This window comes from Sphaerodactylus townsendi, linkage group LG06, assembly GCF_021028975.2.
Source record: "Sphaerodactylus townsendi isolate TG3544 linkage group LG06, MPM_Stown_v2.3, whole genome shotgun sequence".
In the NCBI taxonomy this organism is placed as follows: Eukaryota; Metazoa; Chordata; class Lepidosauria; order Squamata; family Sphaerodactylidae; genus Sphaerodactylus; species Sphaerodactylus townsendi.
In genome coordinates this window covers 59,532,759-59,550,967 of record NC_059430.1, presented here as the reverse complement: position 1 = coordinate 59,550,967, position 18,209 = coordinate 59,532,759, and the positions used below count along the sequence as shown (strand labels likewise).

The following is an 18,209-nucleotide window of genomic DNA, read 5'->3' as shown; positions in this document are numbered from 1 at the left end:
TACTGTTCAGTGACATTGCAGTATCCACAACCTTATTAAACTGTTGAATGAGAAAATACATTAAGCTGTTAACTTATTTGGTGACACCAAAATGTGGTGATACCACACTTCTTACTCTGCAGTTTAGACACCGAGGTCTAGAAGAGTCCTGAAGTTCAGCATGTTCTGTTCCTTGACTGAGGCCACATTCTCCATGCCTAATACTCTTTACCAGAGGTTTGGGTTTACTGCTACCAAATGCATACATTTTAAGAGAATTAATGAAGTAATTTCTTTTAGAAGACGTGGAGCCGCATCGAGAGAGTAGGACCGTTTGCTGTACAGCAGGTCAAGGAGAAAAAGCAGTACCACAAATCGGTGAAGTCGATCGCCATGATGATTATCGAAGCATACCGGAAAGAAGCCTATGAACGTGGAGAGATTATCAAAAAAATCGCACCGTGATAGAGATCGTGATAGAGAGCGAGATCGAGAACGAGAGTATCGTCATCGTTAAAGGAGGTGGGTATATTAGTTTCAGATTTCACGATTACGGTTTGGTTTAATTTTAAATCAACATTAACTTGGAATTGTGTTAGAGAATAAATGTTAAAATTGTAAAGCTGTATGCTATCCTAAATTCATTTCCCGTGTTGAGGCAATTTCAGGTAAGTATTAAAAAAAAAATTCCTGTCCCACCACCCGGTCCCTATTTGCTTAACTAAATTAATGTCTTCTGGTATTGTGTAAATGCTTTGTAATGTTGCTTTTTTAAATGACAATCTATATAATTAAGCTGGGTCTATCGCAGCAGCTTTTCCATAACCACTTCAGAGGATGGTAACATAAATATTTGGGGATATGAGGTGCCCATATATCAGGGCAGTCTCATGTTTTCATTCCAATAACTTTGCATGGCTATAATATGCCAAAGCTGCTGCTAAGTGATCTCTAAAGGTCTTTAATGAATTGGAATTTTTATAGCCTTGTAGGAACTCTCTATGTTCTTGTTCTTGCTTATTGGACAAAGTGATACCAATACAAAGTTACACAAATGTACTGTTTCTGGCACCAACAAGGAAGTTGTTATTTATACCAGGGACATTGATTTCCTTTTCAAGGTGAAGAACATATGCTGAGTTAACAGACTGACATCAGGTCTGGTGATAAGTAGTACATTCCTTTGGTCATTTTTTCAAAACATATTGTTTACCACTTCACAAAGCCTGGACTACAAAAGGAATTTTTATGAAAACCCTATTTTCCTTTCATTGTTGCATGGTTAACATATGGTCTCTATTTTCCATACCTCTTAATAGTCTAGAACATGAAACAAATTATTATTCTTGTACAATAACTTGCACATGAATAAATATTTGAATTTAGATCAACATTAGTGGTGCAGCACTGTGTAGTAGTCTCTTTGAATGAAAGACATCTTTCACATGTATGCATTTGTTTGAGGAATGCAGTCTTTCTTCCCTTCTCAGGGCCACCAAGGTGGCTAACTGTTTAAAAGCATAATAACACTGAATCTTAAAAAGTAACAGAAACTTATTAAAACATCAGCACAATAAAATGTTCCTCCCAGAGTCAGTCATCCACCAGAGCAACCATGACTGTTTCAGTCCCATAGCCAGGCCTTAAACCAGATTGGAAACAATTCAACATAGTTACTTCTGTAGTCCTTTTCACCACCTTCATGAAGGATAATGGGGCTGCAAATGCAGTTTATCAGTGTGGGTCACAGTATCACAGTATTTTCTGTACCGTATTCTTTTATGGCACATCAATAGTGCTTATTTAGCAACTTCTAACTGTACTGACAAGTTCTTGTTCCACCTCTGAAAGTTTTCTGTGTTAAATTTTGAAAGGACTTTACACCTCTATATCATGTCTCGTGAAAACACAGAATATCATGGCTGTTCCCTCAACAATAGGCTGATATTCTTTATTATATTAGAGGACCAACTTAGATATGTGTGCTTTTTTCTCAATTAAAAAAATATTCCTTTTGTTTAATTAACCAGGAACAGAGAAATGACATGGAAAGGTGAAGTAGCTTATATCTTCCTCTTTGGATGGTGTTTTGATCAATACTCACATATATCTAAGTAGGTTCTCAGCATCCTGACTTGTTTTTTTTTAAGAGGAAAAGTTTTAAAATATATATTTTGGGGCTAAAACTTTGACTTAAAATAGCTTTTAATTTCATATTGTTAGAAGAGTTCTCTAAATCTTTAGAACTTTTGTCCATCTTCACATGAAGAGAAACTGAATTGATACCTTGGTTTCAGTTCCTATTTTTTTTTCCTTGCCAGCTTCTTTTAAAGAATATTCTCATCTCTGGCAAATGATTTCTCAGTATGTCTTGTTGATGTGGTTTTCCTATATGTTATTCTGTTTCCAACTCATCAGAAACACTACTTTGGATATCACTGTGAACAAAATTGTTTAAAATACTTTAAGCTTTACCCCTGCAACAGGTTCAGTGTGGTTTATAAATATATAAAAATGTTAAAATTGCAGATTCTTATTTCCCAATACTATTCCAAAAATATGTAACATTTACAATGTAAATGTGCATCAGGGCTTATTTACCTGAAGGGTATGACTAGCACTAAACTGTGTTTTAACGTCAATGGCTTCTTATTGCATCAAGAGTAGTTTCAATTCATTAACTCTACCTTATGTGTAAGCAGAGGCATGGTGTAAGAAGTACTCAATGCAGGTATGTTACAGAAGACAGCCAACAACAAAAAGGCTTTTTGGTCCTAAGCATGCTCAATAGAGTGTCTTGGCAAGTGCACCAAAAGCGTAAATTGCCATTAGTTAGATAATCTGCCTTTGCTTTCTTGAATGATTGACAGCACAGTCCTACAAAGGACTAAAGTCCTCTGTTTAGGATTGCACTCTTGAAGTCTGAGATTAGAAAATGATTATACAGCTATTTTTAGAATGTTGCTGTTTTTCACAAGCATATAAATGATGGGAAATATAGCTATAGAAATATTTCTGCCACTAATTAAAATATTGGGATAAAAGATTGAAGACACCTTTTCTAGGTGTTGCTGCTATGTGATAGTTAAAATGTTTTTTTCTGTTTAATTATAATATACAGTTCAGTGAACAGCTTAGAATGTATGAAAGCCCCAAACCAAACATTTACAAGCCCATTTCAGTCTTAACTTTATTTGGGTGAGGACTGATTCAAGGTGGGTATAAAGCAGAATAAAAATGGCCATGAGATTTAATGAAAGTGTAGCTGAAAGTATTTCAGTAGCAGTTACTAGAACAATGACAGCCTGGTAGCAAAAACAATGAAATTTTGTGGCATCTTTATGTTCAAGGAGTCTGATAACTGCTCTAAATCTGGAATTATATAAACACAAAATTTTATAGTTTCTTTCTTTTCTTTCTTTCTTTAAACCCTGCCCTTCCCCAAGGGGCTCAGGCCAATCTAAGCTTTATTTTAATGGTCAATCCAAGCTTTATTTTAAAATTTTGATCTTATGCTGTGTCCCTTTTTCCTTGGCTGGAATCAGTTGTGTTTCCCATACAGTAAATGGGATATGCTCCACTTGGATAGCTACGTATCCTGGTCAATTATTTGACACGAGTACTTCAAATGCACGTGTTTAGGAATGAAATGCCAAGTGTAGGAAACTGACTTTGCACTCATGTGCTAGGTTCTTTAGAGTACTTCATATGAATTAATAACTGAGTAAGAGGGTTTATGGCAAAAAATGTTCTAAACATAATGCAGAATCACTTTTGGTTTCTATTCCTATGGTTTCAAATGTTCAAGTTCTATTTAACATGCACATGCGTGTACACTAATTTCATCTCATAAGAAAATATCCAGTACTTTGTCTAATGGTCCAGGATACTACAGGTCTAATGAAAGGAGATACAGCATAAATGGAGTACTGTGTTTTACCATATCACTGTAAAACACAAATCTGTTATTTATTCTATTTGGTTTCTGTAAAGCATTTATTTCTGATGGATATGTGTGTATGTATACATATTGGGCAAACAGTTAAATCATGTGTGCTTTTTCAGTCTGGGTTGTACAGGAGATGGTTGCAAGATCAGAGTCATACTCTGTGTTCATTGTAAACCAACATTCTAGATATTTTTGTTCAAACTTTAGTTTGCTAGGCTTAATTTGAGCTGCTGCTTCTACAATTGAAGCCTGAATTAAATTGAATTGAAATATGTATGTTAAACATCTCAAATTTACTATTTGATATCCACTAGTATGCTGCCACACAGTTTTTCAAGAGCAAACTTTAAAAATGATAATTTTGAAAAATTTTGGTTTTTTAAACCCATGTATATGCCTCAGACTAGATTTTTACTATGCTAGTTTGAGCTGCTTTTATTTACTGTAATTGTGGCAATGATAAAATTGATTGCAAGGGATAATCGGACCTGGGCAGGTTAGCAAAATGACATTTCTCTCTCAGAAGCTTTGTAAATTGGTAGTAAATGTAACCAATCTAGAAATAAGGGTTCTAAGCACATTAACACTGTATGACTTTTATAATACGAGTTTTTAAAATCTTCAATGGAACAATAGGGTATTTGGATTAAATTGCATGGTCATCCATAGTTAGGTAAATAAACAGACAAGGGTCGAATTGGTGCACAGCTTCTCCGAAGTCAGATATACCCTTCCAGACTTCCCGTTTGTGTACTGAATGGTACATGAACTGATCAAAAATGGTTTTAATGTACTTATACTTGGTCAGTTGTTTAATGTTCACTGACAGTGTACCTTGGCTACTGGGTTATTTTGTGTTCATGAAATTCTGTATCTTTGTTATGTCTTTTTTGTATATTGTCAATATAAAAATACAAGAAAATAGTGAATGTTTTAAAATGTACCTATTTTCTTGTACCAGTCTGCTAGAAATCCAAGCAACCTGTGTGCAAATCATCAGTAGGTTATGAACATTTTCATGTTGGGCCATATACACATCTAGATCAAAACCTGATAGTAGCATGAATATGTGACAGTATAATTTCATAAAAATAATCACAAATCCTAGGACTGCTTCAAACATGATGAGCTAACGAGCTGATTTTATGCTTCACCCTGCACAAGTGCATTTCTGTGTGGAATATTTAAAATAATGTTTGAAATTTTCTTAGGATCTGATGTGTATTTAAAATAAGATAAAGTTAATTTGTCAACGGTAGGATGAATGAATACTGCATGGTATGACTGTTGATGGTGATTTCTTTTAAAAGCGAAACTAGATGCAGAATTATGAAGGAACAGAATACCCCAATAATGATCAATATGTATGTAGAGTCTGATCTCTTTTTGACCTAACATTTTTCTGTATGCTGTTCTCAAACCACTATAAGCAAAACTCTTCAAACTTTTAGATTAGTTTTGAATGCACAAACCAGAAGAGTATTTTAGGCCTGTTTGTGCAAAATTGAAGTGTGCCTTCTTTAAAAAGTGAGTGTTTATAAACTCTTCATTCATGTAGTAAGAATACTGTGCCTGAAAAATATTGTTACAAATCTATTTATTATTGGAGAGGAATTGATTGAAGACTCCTATTCACATACTCCACAACACGGGTAGAATATGTTTATATTATTATGTCAGATAAATGAGCCTACTATATTTTAATTCAGTTGTTTTACTTTTTGTTCATTATGTTAGCAAATTATAATTTTAAAAAATAGATTGGATATCTGTATTAAATGCCTAATTGTGTATAGATGGATTAGCAGTACTGCTAGATTACTTAACCTTGCTACCCCTCTTTTAGGATGCATTTCTTATTCGAATAGATGAAATTGTTGAAGAGGATGCTTCATTTACAAACTGACGAAATACAAACAGCCATATGTCTCTGTGATCAATCTTTGCCATTGTGTTTAAGTGCTTTGTTGAATAGCATTTCTTTGAAGTCAGCATTCCTCATAAAAGGCACATGGTTATTTGCATTTCGAAGTGCCATTGTAGAAGGTCATATGTGTTGCTCTTATGACATATCAAATTTATTTATGGTACTAGCTGGAGTCATTCTACTTGGAGCTGATAGTCTACGAATAATCTTTTATCAATTTAATTCATCATACAAATACAATCATCTACTATTTTTAGCAAACTTTTAGTTTTATTTTGTAAAAAAATAATTCCATAGTGAATAATGATCCTGTACATGTGTTGGTAATTTTGCTGTTAGTTTTTTGTTGTGGACTTGATATTAATCTAGTTCTATCCTCTTTGTGAGTACAACTTGCATTGTTCAGTAGATGCACAGAAATTTGTGTTATACATTTGGAATGATTCTTTGCAGGAGACGACAAGTCAGGTAGTTGAGGAAATTTTATTTGGCTAGTTAATTGCTCTGAATCTCTTGCTTACTGTGGTTTGAGAACTGCCTTTAAAAAACTAATTAACATATTGGAGAGAATTATTTTGGTCTGTGTCATTCTTCAGCATCAGAATGAGAAACGGTTTAGGAAAACATTGTTGATGAAATTGTAAAATTTATGAAGAAAAAGTTGGTTTTATAGAGAACCCTTCATGTGAAGCTTTTTATACAGTGAGAGGTCTCTATTACTGTCAAGGCTTGAAATAAAATGTCTATATGTATTGCAAACTATAAATTTGCAGACTCCAGACACAACAAACAAAATTGTTTTAGCTCAGAAAACAAAATATAAGCCTGAATAACCTTAGAACTATGATTCCAGCTTATTAAGCTAATTGATATATTTTCACTGTATGTGCCCACAACACACAACACAGTAAATTGTTATTGTATCTACTAAACTAACTGAATGACTAGAGAGCATTCAACCACATATAGCTAACATTTGCTGCTTGCATTCCCTTCCAAAAATCCAATGCAGAGTGCCATTTGACCATTAAGGTCAGACAGAGGGATATGTAAATGCATTAGTCTTTGTCCTGGGCTCAGTGTGAATTACAAAATTGTAATTTTATAATGCATAAATGGAAAAATGTTTAACTTCACAAAAGAACTGAATTTAGATGTGTTTTAACAATAGTAAACTTAAATTGGCACACAACAGTGGTTTGGATCTAGAGCAGAGCTTCTGCTGAACAAGATTTTCTCATCTCTTGCCCTCTAAAAAGATATTCCTTAACAGGGAGGAATGGGAGAAATGGCTGCAACTGGGATGATAGTTGATGGAAATTAGTTACACTCCCACTTCCCACCCCATCTGCTCCTTTGGTTCTAAGCCATTTATTTATTAAATTTATTTCCCGCCATTCCCGACCAAGGCTGGGATATGATTGAACGTTTTTAATATGATTGAAAAATTAGATGTTGTGCCAGAAGGGTATAATTTGGATACCAGCTTCATTTGTCAGATATTTATTTATGATTTTAATTGACAGTTATGAATACAGAGGTTGGGGGGAAAAGTCAAAAGAAACAGTATTTGTTCAGAGGTAATAAAAAGTAAGGTCTAGGAACTGTAAGTGAGCATTAGGATTGCATGCGATATCTTCTTTGGCCTTCCCGTGCAAAGATTTTCCCGTGCAAAGATTACTGCCACATTTGTTTGGCATCCCCTGTTACCATCACCAACTAGAGGCTATTTCTAAATTCATTTGTTTTACAGTGAATGAATGAGCGAGCTTCGAAAGAGCTTGCTTAGCCAAGTTACAAATGGTCTCTTGAAAGCTTGATGCAGATAGAAAATGGAAGGAGAACTTCCATGATATTGGGAGAAAGGAGCATGTGGTCTTCTTGCTCCCAGGCTCTAAGTCATGGACAGTTTTCATATCTTTACCAAACTGTGTTGAAAATCCTTGGATCAAGAATCATTTAGGTTTACAGTATTAATTGCTGGAATTGTTCCATGGCCTGACAAATCAACAGAGGTTCTGGTTTTGATGTTGCAATTTGCAGTTGCATACTGCTGTAGAGAAAGATACAAACTGTAAAATTTGTCCACTAAAAAGTCTTATAGAAAATTATTTATGATACATATATATTATGTCAGTTTTAGAAGGCAGGTTTAATGTGTGTGTGAAGGAAAAAGTCCAACACCAAAATTATTAACACTCTTGTCACTGATGCATTCCAGTAATTTTGATGGAAATATTGGGGGGCATCATTGAATAGCAATAAGCTTGTACTTCCATATGTAGAAAACTTTTATAGTTGCTACAGAATGTTTCTGTTTATGCACAATTAAAAGTTACAGCCAATTTATTGCATATGTTAAGCTGTTTTACTACAACCCATAAAATATGGAGAGCAAATTGTTCTAGGGTTCATAGATTCTTTGCAACAGAAGCAGCAGGTCCGTGATCACTAATCAATGTATGTTGAAATAGTTTTAAAGAACAGTGTTCAACTTCTCATTAAATAGTTTTAAAAACCAGTTTTAAAGAACAGTGTTCAACTTTTCATTAAACTCTGGGAGTCTGTCTACATAATAAAGTCTTAAACTTTTTGTGTTGCCAGTCCTTAAAAATATGTCTGTGCTACCATGGATAAAAATTGCTATTTATTCATAATATATATCACTGTTCCTTAAATGATTTTCTTCCTGTACAGTATTCTTTTAGAGGTGGTAGACATCATTAATGCCAGTAGAACATGTTGTTGCAAAAGCTTCAGGTTCTAATTTGCAGTCTTGCAGCTGTCACCTAACTCCTCTGAAACATTAAGAAACTACTGGTGCAGTCCTGTCTTTCAGTAAACTACTGACTAGAATGCACCTCCTGATTACATGGGATAGGAAAATTTGGCTGTGGCAAAAAGGTGTCTAGCATCCTTCATAAAAATGAATGAATTGATCTCTTAGTTCTGCATATTGCTGGCACAATTCTCGCACACACACACACACACCATATATCTACATACACACACACCTCACAAGGTGTCTGTTGTGGGGCGAGAAAGGGAAAGGAGTTTGTAAGCAGCCTTGAGTCTCCTTACAGGAGAGAAAGACAGGATATAAATCCAAACTCTTATTCTTTTCTTTGATATATTAACAAGTGAGTGATGGGAGAAGAAAAATAATCTGGAACCCATATCTAAACAATGTTAGGAGTGACTTTGTGATCGCTGCATACTGCTTCTGAAATTGCTCAACCATATGTCTGCATTTGAAATAATTTATTGATGTGTGTACTTTTGCAAATAGTTTGAGTTAAAAATTCTTCACAACGTTTTGAAAATTGATATCAGTGATAATTTACTGCTTTGCAGTTATGAATTACAGGTTAATTCTAGGCCCATTACTTGAAAGTAAATTCCCCTGGGTTCCCAATGACTGACTTCTGAGCAGGAGTGCTTAGAGTTACGGTTTAATGTTGCTAAGCTTGAATGTCAGTATTATTGAAATTACAGACATTTGCTTTCAAGTGGAGTTAAAAATAAGAGTTGACTGGGTAAAGTTAACCCAGTAATATTTTTGTATTTCCTATAACTTTTAGGGTAGGTGATTCTTTCTCTGGATGAATTAATGTCTACAGAAAAAACAAACTTACTAGAATTAATCATTCTTTCTTCAGCTTAGCTATTGTATTAGTGGTTTGTTAAATATTTTACTTGACTCCACACTTTAAGCAGTGAAAGTGACTGCTGTAATTAAACAAGAATTTCCTAGTATAGACAACTTAATAATAAAATGTTCATGTGCCTGAGATCCTTGACATATGTACGCAGGTGTTTGAAGATGCAGGTATGTTAAGTGTATACTAAAGAAAATTCCAGTTGTTCCTACTAGTCTGTACTGAAAAGTGTGGCCTTACTCCTGATCTCGCTTGCTCTATAATGGTTTAATATGGATGTCCAGAAGCACAACTGGGTCTTTTGTGAGCAAGGAACAGCTGGATACGATTAATGTATTCAGGACTGAGGTGTTAATATAAAAAGAGATATTATCAGAGCTGGTTCATATATTTCAGAATGACTGTTTGGCAGCAGTATCTGGGTGGAAACTGGCCTTTTCTGTAGGTTCTGTTCATACAGTGAATTAACTCATCGAGCAATAACTCCCTCACTTGTCCACATTTGTGCAAGTTCATATGAGCTAGCTCTGAGCTGCCTCTCATTCACTTCCCAGCTTTTATATGGATGAGGGGGTAATGTTTAGTTCAAGTTATCTTCGTTTAAGAACTCTTTAAAACAATGTGGTGGCTGAAAATAACACAATTTGCTCCGGCTGCCATATTATCTTTAGCATGCTTTTTGGTGATTTTTTTAAATACAAAGAAATGTTCCTTACTGATTTCCCAAGACATAGGTGTTTGTGGCTTCTGATGATTAAATGGCATTCTGCACTGCTGTAAATTAATGGTTCTAAAAGTGTCCTGGAATAATTGTAGTTTAATTTTTGGGCAAGTAGTTTCTTTGTCGTATGTTGTTAAACTCTATTATGTTGAAGTAGATGCACGATTTGTGTATGTGTAGTTAAACCAACAATTTTTGCTTACTGTGGGATCTAGCAAAAACCTACATCACAAATTTTGACACATTACAGCTGAAGGAAGAGGAGCACCTCAACAGACAAGAAACTTCATGGAAAAAGGCTTGTCCAGCAGTTTGCTTCATGCGATCGATCAGAGCCTGTAAGGATTCATGGATAAAATGAACAGGAATAGATCTGAATAAGGCAAATCTGCATACATGGTAACCAGTAGCTCTCTTACATTTTTATGTTGCTTAGCTGTTTTATTTGAAGGAAACTGTGTGATTTAAAACATATAGCTTCTTGCAACTTTATTACTGGTTATATACGTTTGAAAATTAAAATGTGCAAGCAATGGAAAAAAGTCAAGTAAATGCTTGTTTTTATAGTAGTTGGTTCTTGTTTAAATGTTCATATGATAATGTCTGTAAAGAGCACCAAATTGATTGCAGTAGATGTAGTGTTGTAATAAACTGTTTAATGGGGCTGATGTGTAAAGCTGTTCAAGTTATTTGATGTTTACACCTCAGGGAGTGTCTTGTGTTCAGCAATATTTGATGGTGTTGTCTCTAACAAAACATTGCATACTTTTTGCATATGCATCAACCTGTTGTATCTAAATAACTGGCATTTGTGTCCAGCACATGATATTGATACTAGAGTAGTGGTTCCTTTAAAAATATGTAGTCTTTCTGCATAGATGACTTGTGAACTTGCTGAAGGTGTGTAAAACTGTAAAAACTGTAGATTAACATTTTGTGATCTGAGTAGACTGAGCTTTCTTTTAAGAAAATGGAAGTCTGAAATTGAGTTGTAGTATGCTACTGCCTGCTTATTACAATATGCAACACTAAAAAGTTTATTCAGACATACTGTTGACAAAATAATTGGTCAGTTGCAAATGATGTTGCAGTGTTTTACACATTTCCCTATGTTTTATCTGCTATCACAGGCAAGTCTGTACACATAATTGTACATTGGTTAAAAATGATGGAAGATAAATGCTCCTCTGATGGACAGCTGCATTCTAAAGAGTTGTCCCAGTTACAGAATCATGTGATTGGCAGGGAGTTCGAATGGAATGCAAATGATTGAAAACTGACAGTTGAAGGTAACAGTTAACTGACAGAGTAGAGACAGATTATATGAATCATCTTTAAACAATAGGTTTTAAATAGGAGTTGGAAATGTATAGACACTTTCCCAGTTTTCTCCTTAAACAGGGTTGGGATCACTCTTTTCCTTAGAGCTATTATAAAATACTTGGGATCACCCTCTCTATAATAGAGTTATTTCCCTTTGTGGATCCTACTTTATCCTGAAACCAGTGTGTCCCTCTCATTTCAAAGGAATCCTTTACAGACAGCTTCAGCTCACTGAGCTGCCTCCATTCTGTCTAGTAGTCTTCTCCTTAAACTGTCAGTTTGCAACTGTTGTCCTTGACATTCCATTCAAACTCCCTGTCAGTCACAGGGTTCTATGACCCAGACAGCTCCTTAGAATGCAGCAGCCATTGCAGTTCTCCTTCCTCCCCCCTTTTAAAATCAAGATTTCTAATGGATGGGGGGGGGGGGCTTTAAACTACAAAATTGGCACTCACAACTGTATAAAAGAAAGATACATTTTGAGTGCGTTCCTTAACACACAAAGACCTAATATTCTTAGTGATTGGGGTTTTGCAGGTTTTTCCTAAACAGATTGTTTAAAGTTGGATAAAACATCTAATCTATGTCATAACATAACTAAATAAATTATTTTGGCTTTTTAATCATGTATGATAAAACCATATACCATACATTTTATTTTAAAATTGCCTTTAAAATAAAAAAACAAAAATATACTCATTGGAAAAATGCTTTTAGAAAATCCCAGATTTTTCTGATACAAACATACAAACTTTAACATTTTATAATTATTTCAAGACATCAGTTTATAACATTTTCATTTATCTATGATTCAAATGATTATAGGAACTGAATCTACAGTTTAATATTAACTTCAAATGAATAATAATAGTCTGTAATATTTAGTAAAACAACTGAGATGCATAATGTTTACTCAAGACATGAATGAAGGCCATATGATTAACTATACTTTACAGGGAACTGTAACCAATACCAGCTTCTTTATATGTATAAGAGATGTGATTACACAAAACATTCTCACTTTTCAAAATCTGTTTAGGCATATAACTGAAAGAAGTAGGTTAGGATCCTTAAGAACTGTAAACAGAGTTATACGTGTAAAGCAGAATTCTCACATCCTACCTGTAGACCTTATATATCCCCAAAAGCCTGCTCTTGAAAGCTGGGGAGCCCTCCTGATGGTGTTTAGGGCACTATAAGTGTTTGCAGCTGAGGACAGTGAAGAGAGATCAGGGAAAATGAGGTATAATGAGGTATTTGCTTTTTTTTTTCTTGTGCATGAAGAAGAGCTTTCCACTCACTCTATGGCATCATTGGACCCATGCCATAATGTGTGAAATGACCCTGAGGTTATACTTTTGCTACAGTTGGGATCCCTCGAATTATTGTCTCAGAAGGCTAAATCCTATACAACAAAAGGCTGCAGTTATCAGCTTTTTATCTGTACAGTTCAGGCCAATGCAGTTGGTTTGCCCGGTTTCTGAACACTGGTTTTTTTTTCTGAATTATGTAACTAGAGTGTGAACTGTTCAGTATTTGAATGTTTTGAATCATTATCTTTTAATATGAAACTGGTTTTTTTATTTTTGTACACTTGGGGTTTCTTGGAAGCCATTCCTGCTTTATGAATATGTTCTGTTTATCACACTTGGAATGTGAAGTTTAATACTATTTGGGGATGGATTTTGCAGTTTGCTATCTAAGGATGAAAATTCCTGAACTCACTTTAGCCTCTGGCATGTTTATGCACTGAAGGATGGTTCAGAAGCTGAAATGAATCAAAGACAAAATCAGGAACTCCTGGTTCACCTTTTTATTTTTGCTCTGGGGTAAAATGATGATGCTATACAGAGGTAGGCAATGGCAAACCATCTCTACTGGGTTGCTGTAAGTTGGCTCTGACTTGACAGCACTTTACACACACAAAAGCATTTTTTCCTTTGTTACAGGTGACTGAGAATGCAAAAGCCCCTAGAGTAATTTGAATGGTTCAAGATAATCATCAAATGGGATGTAGATGCAACATCCTGGAATTGTTTATCTATTTAGAGTAGGTGATTGTCCCAACTCTGAGAAATCCAATGTCGTATTATTTCTCATTATTGTGTGGGGATGGGACGGGGGGGGGGGGGTGATGGCAAAGCAACCTGGATTACGGTGCTAAACCTGAAGAAATCACAGGTAAGTTAGATTGTACATGCAATTAAGTTGTTATTTCAACAATAGCTTCAAATATTTGGGAACCAAAATTAAAATTTTAAACCATAATTCTGTTTTATGGAACATACATTGTAGATTTAGTTATTGAACAGGGGTAATACTATTAGGTGCAAATTATCCTACATTTTTCTTCAACAGATGTACCATTGCTGGCAATGGATCTGCCTCCCCTTCCCCAATCTTATAAATGATTTTGGTAGTTTTTTTATATGTGTAGAATGACCTTTTATAACAAGTAGTAAGCAATCCTGATCTAGATGTCTTTGGAGTAATGTTTTTCAATACTTTTTAAAAGTCCAAAGATTTTTTAGGCACATGGAAGAAAATGTCAGAAAGCATTCCATTTATGATTAGGTCTTGAGAAAAATCAGAATATCTCCAGATTAGTAAAGATTGCTAAGAATTTTCCCGAGCTCTCTTGGGAGATACATACACGAATCAATAAACTGAAGTCTGGGAAATGTCTTAACTGCTACTGAATTGTATGTTGGTGATAAACTGTATTTAATTTGCTTCTTTTAGGGAAATGTTAATAACTTGCAGGAAAGTACCTGGTAATGCTGTATGTAGGCTTTTCTAAGTAAAAACTATAGCATTTTGTGGACTGTGTTTTATTTCAATTCTATACTAAGTTAATGATACTAATTGCTGGAGTGCTTCTAGAAAAGCCATTTCAAATTGACTACTGGAGAAATGTGTGCTGCCTTCTGCTTTCATTCCCATTTTTAACTGTTCTAATAGCTTGCACACTACACCTCAAACCGGATGGCCTACTAAATGAATGTTGCATTGCCCATTTATTACATGATAATTTTGGACTTCAAATTGATTTAGACTTCAAATGTTTAGACTTTGGAGTGATCTTGAGGGGCATTATGATTAGTTTGGAACTGTTAAGATTCAATGTTAGGTGTCTTTATTCTGAGTCACAGTGGTTAGTTGCATACTTAAGTCTTGCATTTTTCCCATCAGATAAGTGCTGCAAGTTTTTAATGTTGTATGTATTGACTTTAGTTTTGAAAATGCCATGTAAATAATGGACTATTTCATTTTTCACTCATGTACAGTTTAACCGTACTTTCCAAGTTTTATATATAGGCTCTCAGTCACATTGTTTATTTGGCTGATATAGAATGCTGTACAGAACAGATAGCCTTAAAATGCAGCTTTTAACATTATGGCATCCTCTGTAAAATGTACATTTTAATAAGATTTCAATTGTTTGTGAAATAAAGTCTTGGAAGGAAGTCGGTAGAAAAAAACTGTAGAGTTCTTGAAATAAAAATATTAAAATTTTCTGATGGGGTGAGCAGTAGCAATATTGATTTCTAAGCGCAATTTATGGTATTTTTAACAAGCATGTTAAGGATGTTTTACATGCTTATTTTCTAAAATACCGTAATATTGGAACAAACACATCTATGGGTTTGGGAAATCTGTGTCCACAAGTTCATTTCTCTATTTCATCTCAGGCTGGTTTCTTTCCTTAAAGTTAACTCTGGGTTTGTCCATTGAAACAAGGTTATTGTACCCATGTGAGCTCGCATAGCATATAATTTCTAAAAGTAAAAGTTTAATGATGGCTTTTATTTATTTATTTGCACTTCAGATCCAGTTGTAAGCCTGACAGATATAAAACTAAATACTTCTTTATGACCTATGTATTTATTCCTCCCCCCCTTCCCCAGTAATCTGGTTTCAGAACTGAAAACTGATCCAGATGAATATTCTATATTCAGATTCTATTTCCCTATAATGCTGAATGCTAGGAATTTTGTTTAGTTTTGATCATTTCTTGTTTTGCCTTTCTATGTAACATGGCTGCAAATTGTAACATTTGAATAATTGCCTCTTTGCAGTCACCAAGGATCATTTGTAGATGTTAAGCATCATCTCCTAAGGCTCTAGCTGGAACATTAACTTAAATGACCACTGAAAGAAGTATACTGTATATAGTTAACTTCTGTGGAAATTACTTTTGTATAAGAACACTGAGTCAATGCAACAACAGTCTTGCATTCTACATTGATGGGTTTGAAGAGATCTGCTCAATATTTTCCTTAATAGCTTGATTTTCTAAATCTAAATCAATGTTTACTGATTACAAGTAGATTTAATTTAAAATATTTTCTGCCCTTTTTGTGAGAATTTCTTGTAGAATGCCTGCAAGCAAAGTACTTTTCGTTAGAGGTTTTCACATGATTTTGGCTTAGTTTTTGCTATGTTGCCTAGCATTTTGTTTACCAATCTGCGTAGCTACTAAATTACTGGTTAATTAGTTGTGAGTTGATTTTTCTAATGGCTTTCTAAACTAGTGGCCCACAGATCAATTTGTATAATGTTGAATTTCTGGACATTGATATCTTCACAAGGTAAGAGGGGTCATATTTACACTTGTGACTTAAAAGGCCTAATCTGCCTTTAAATGTGGTTCATCAAAACTTTCCATATTGATACTTTTAATCCTTTGATTTTATTACCTTTCTTTCCAGCCTTTAGGTGATTGTTAAGAACTTGCTGTCCAACTTTTTGTTCGTTTTTAAACTGCTAAAGAAGTTACATTGTATTGAAGAAAAATAAATTACATTTTAATGGAACTTTAAGTTTGCCTTGAACTTTTTTGTCTTGGTGTTGCCATTTAAGGTGTAGTATGGTGACCTTATATTAAGTCTTCATTTTAAATGAAAAGTGGTCTATATTGATGAATTTTCTTCATAGAAAATAGACAAGGGAACACTGAAATGACCCAACTGTATTTCTGAAGTGTTCAATCGTTTTAGTATTAGGGGTTGCAGCAGTGTAGAAGCATCAGACATTGATACCATTATATCTGCACAATCGTCCTTCTCAATGTAGTCATTTAATATTACTGTTCTGTGGTATACCTGAAAAGCTTGTTGCTTATTTCTCTGAGTTGTGCAACTCCATGAGGAAAGGATAATCCAGTTTGGATTGTTTCTATACTGGGATTCATTGTAATCCCCTCTATCATAATACATACTAGCCCACTATTGCTTTAGTTAGGTGTTGTGACTTTTCCTTCATTTTTAAGACCTTTCCACCATGAGGCATCACTGTTTCATCTTTGTGGTGTTATGCTCAGTCCCACATGGGACTGCCCATGTGCAGACCTGTCACAAAGAAGCTTTTCTTCAGGCATTCCTGTAGCAACAGAGTGCTTCCTCATTTCAGAACCTTGGCCAAGAAGATTTCCCACCAAAACAGTCATGAGTCAGATGGGGAGGAAGTAATCTCCTCAGTTCTCTTTTTGGCACCACATTCAGAGGATGTGTTCTTTTGGTATATCTGTTACTCTGTCGGCCTAATGGTTTAGTCATTCAAGTTCAACATGGAGAAAAAGGACCCAGCTTTTTTCAAAAAGTGCTTGCAAGTGTAGAGCGAAGATGACAAAGAGTGACAGTCATACAGACTGTCGTCTTTGCCTCGGTGAGGGGCATATCCCAGCCTCATGCAAGGCCTGTGCCCAACTCATCCTGAAGGCTCGCCTCATCCAGACATCGAGGCTTAAAGCTGTTTTGTATGAATTCTCCTTGACACCAGATCCTTCCATTCAATCTGAGGGCAAGTCATCTAAGACTCTCTCAGTGCTTTGGCTCTGACTGGTCAGCCATCCAGGGCAAGCTGACAGGACTCTTTCCCTGCCTCCCTATCAAAAGCCAAGTGATCCAAACATGCTGAGAGGGAACACTCCCCTCACCATAAACCCTCCACCTGTGTCTGGAGGTCGGCTCCCAGATCTCTCCTGAGGAAATTGCTGTCTTCACCAAAGGGTCATATTCCAGGTCGTTGAGGGGTCAGCATCCGTCTCCGCCTTTCCTTCCTTTGAGCAAGGATACTGCTTACAGGCTGACCAGTTAACACATTCGCTTGTCCTCCTATTCTGATGTTGTGGTGGTGAACAGAAAGTCCCTGCTGCTGAGAAGACAGTCTGTGACTATTGAAGAGCGACTTTGTTCAAGGGCAGATGCTGCAGGATGTTAGGATTCTCTGACTGGCATTACCATGATGATGAGAACAATGAACAATCAAAAATAACATTGCATACTGATGCTGCAGTGACAATGTTTTATGTGTTAAATAATAACAAGAAACCCTATATAATAACTAGTGCAATAGTGCAGAAACAACATGAATATATTACAAATAAATTCTATATCAGTCTAATGTATAATTTTCAATGGTACTCCAATATGTACCGTATATACTCGAGTATAAGTTGACTTTTTCAGCACATTTTTAATGCTCAAAAAGCCCCTCCTTGGCTTATACTCAAGTATATATGGTAATTCCAAGATGGCCGCCGGAGCTGTGGCACACCCGAGAAAGGCCTGCCCTGATGGTGAGTAATTAGCATGTCCTATTTGAGAAACCCGTTTTTGTGAAACCCCTGTTGATTTTCAGTTATTACAT

The 18,209-nt window shown here is 35.3% G+C and overlaps 1 protein-coding gene across 4 annotated transcripts in view; it reads left to right on the top strand.

Annotated features, from left to right (window-relative positions):
• The window catches only part of CPSF6 (cleavage and polyadenylation specific factor 6), a 28,289-nt gene extending 11,914 nt beyond the window's left edge, over window positions 1-16,375 (top strand). For all 4 annotated transcript variants that reach the window (XM_048502493.1, XM_048502495.1, XM_048502492.1 and 1 more), the window contains 2 exons: window positions 280-501; window positions 10,486-16,375. In XM_048502493.1, the coding sequence (XP_048358450.1) occupies window positions 280-307 (28 nt within the window). In that variant the 3' untranslated portion in view covers window positions 308-501; window positions 10,486-16,375. The remainder of the gene's footprint in view (window positions 1-279; window positions 502-10,485) is intronic.
• The last annotated feature ends 1,834 nt before the right edge of the window (window positions 16,376-18,209 follow it).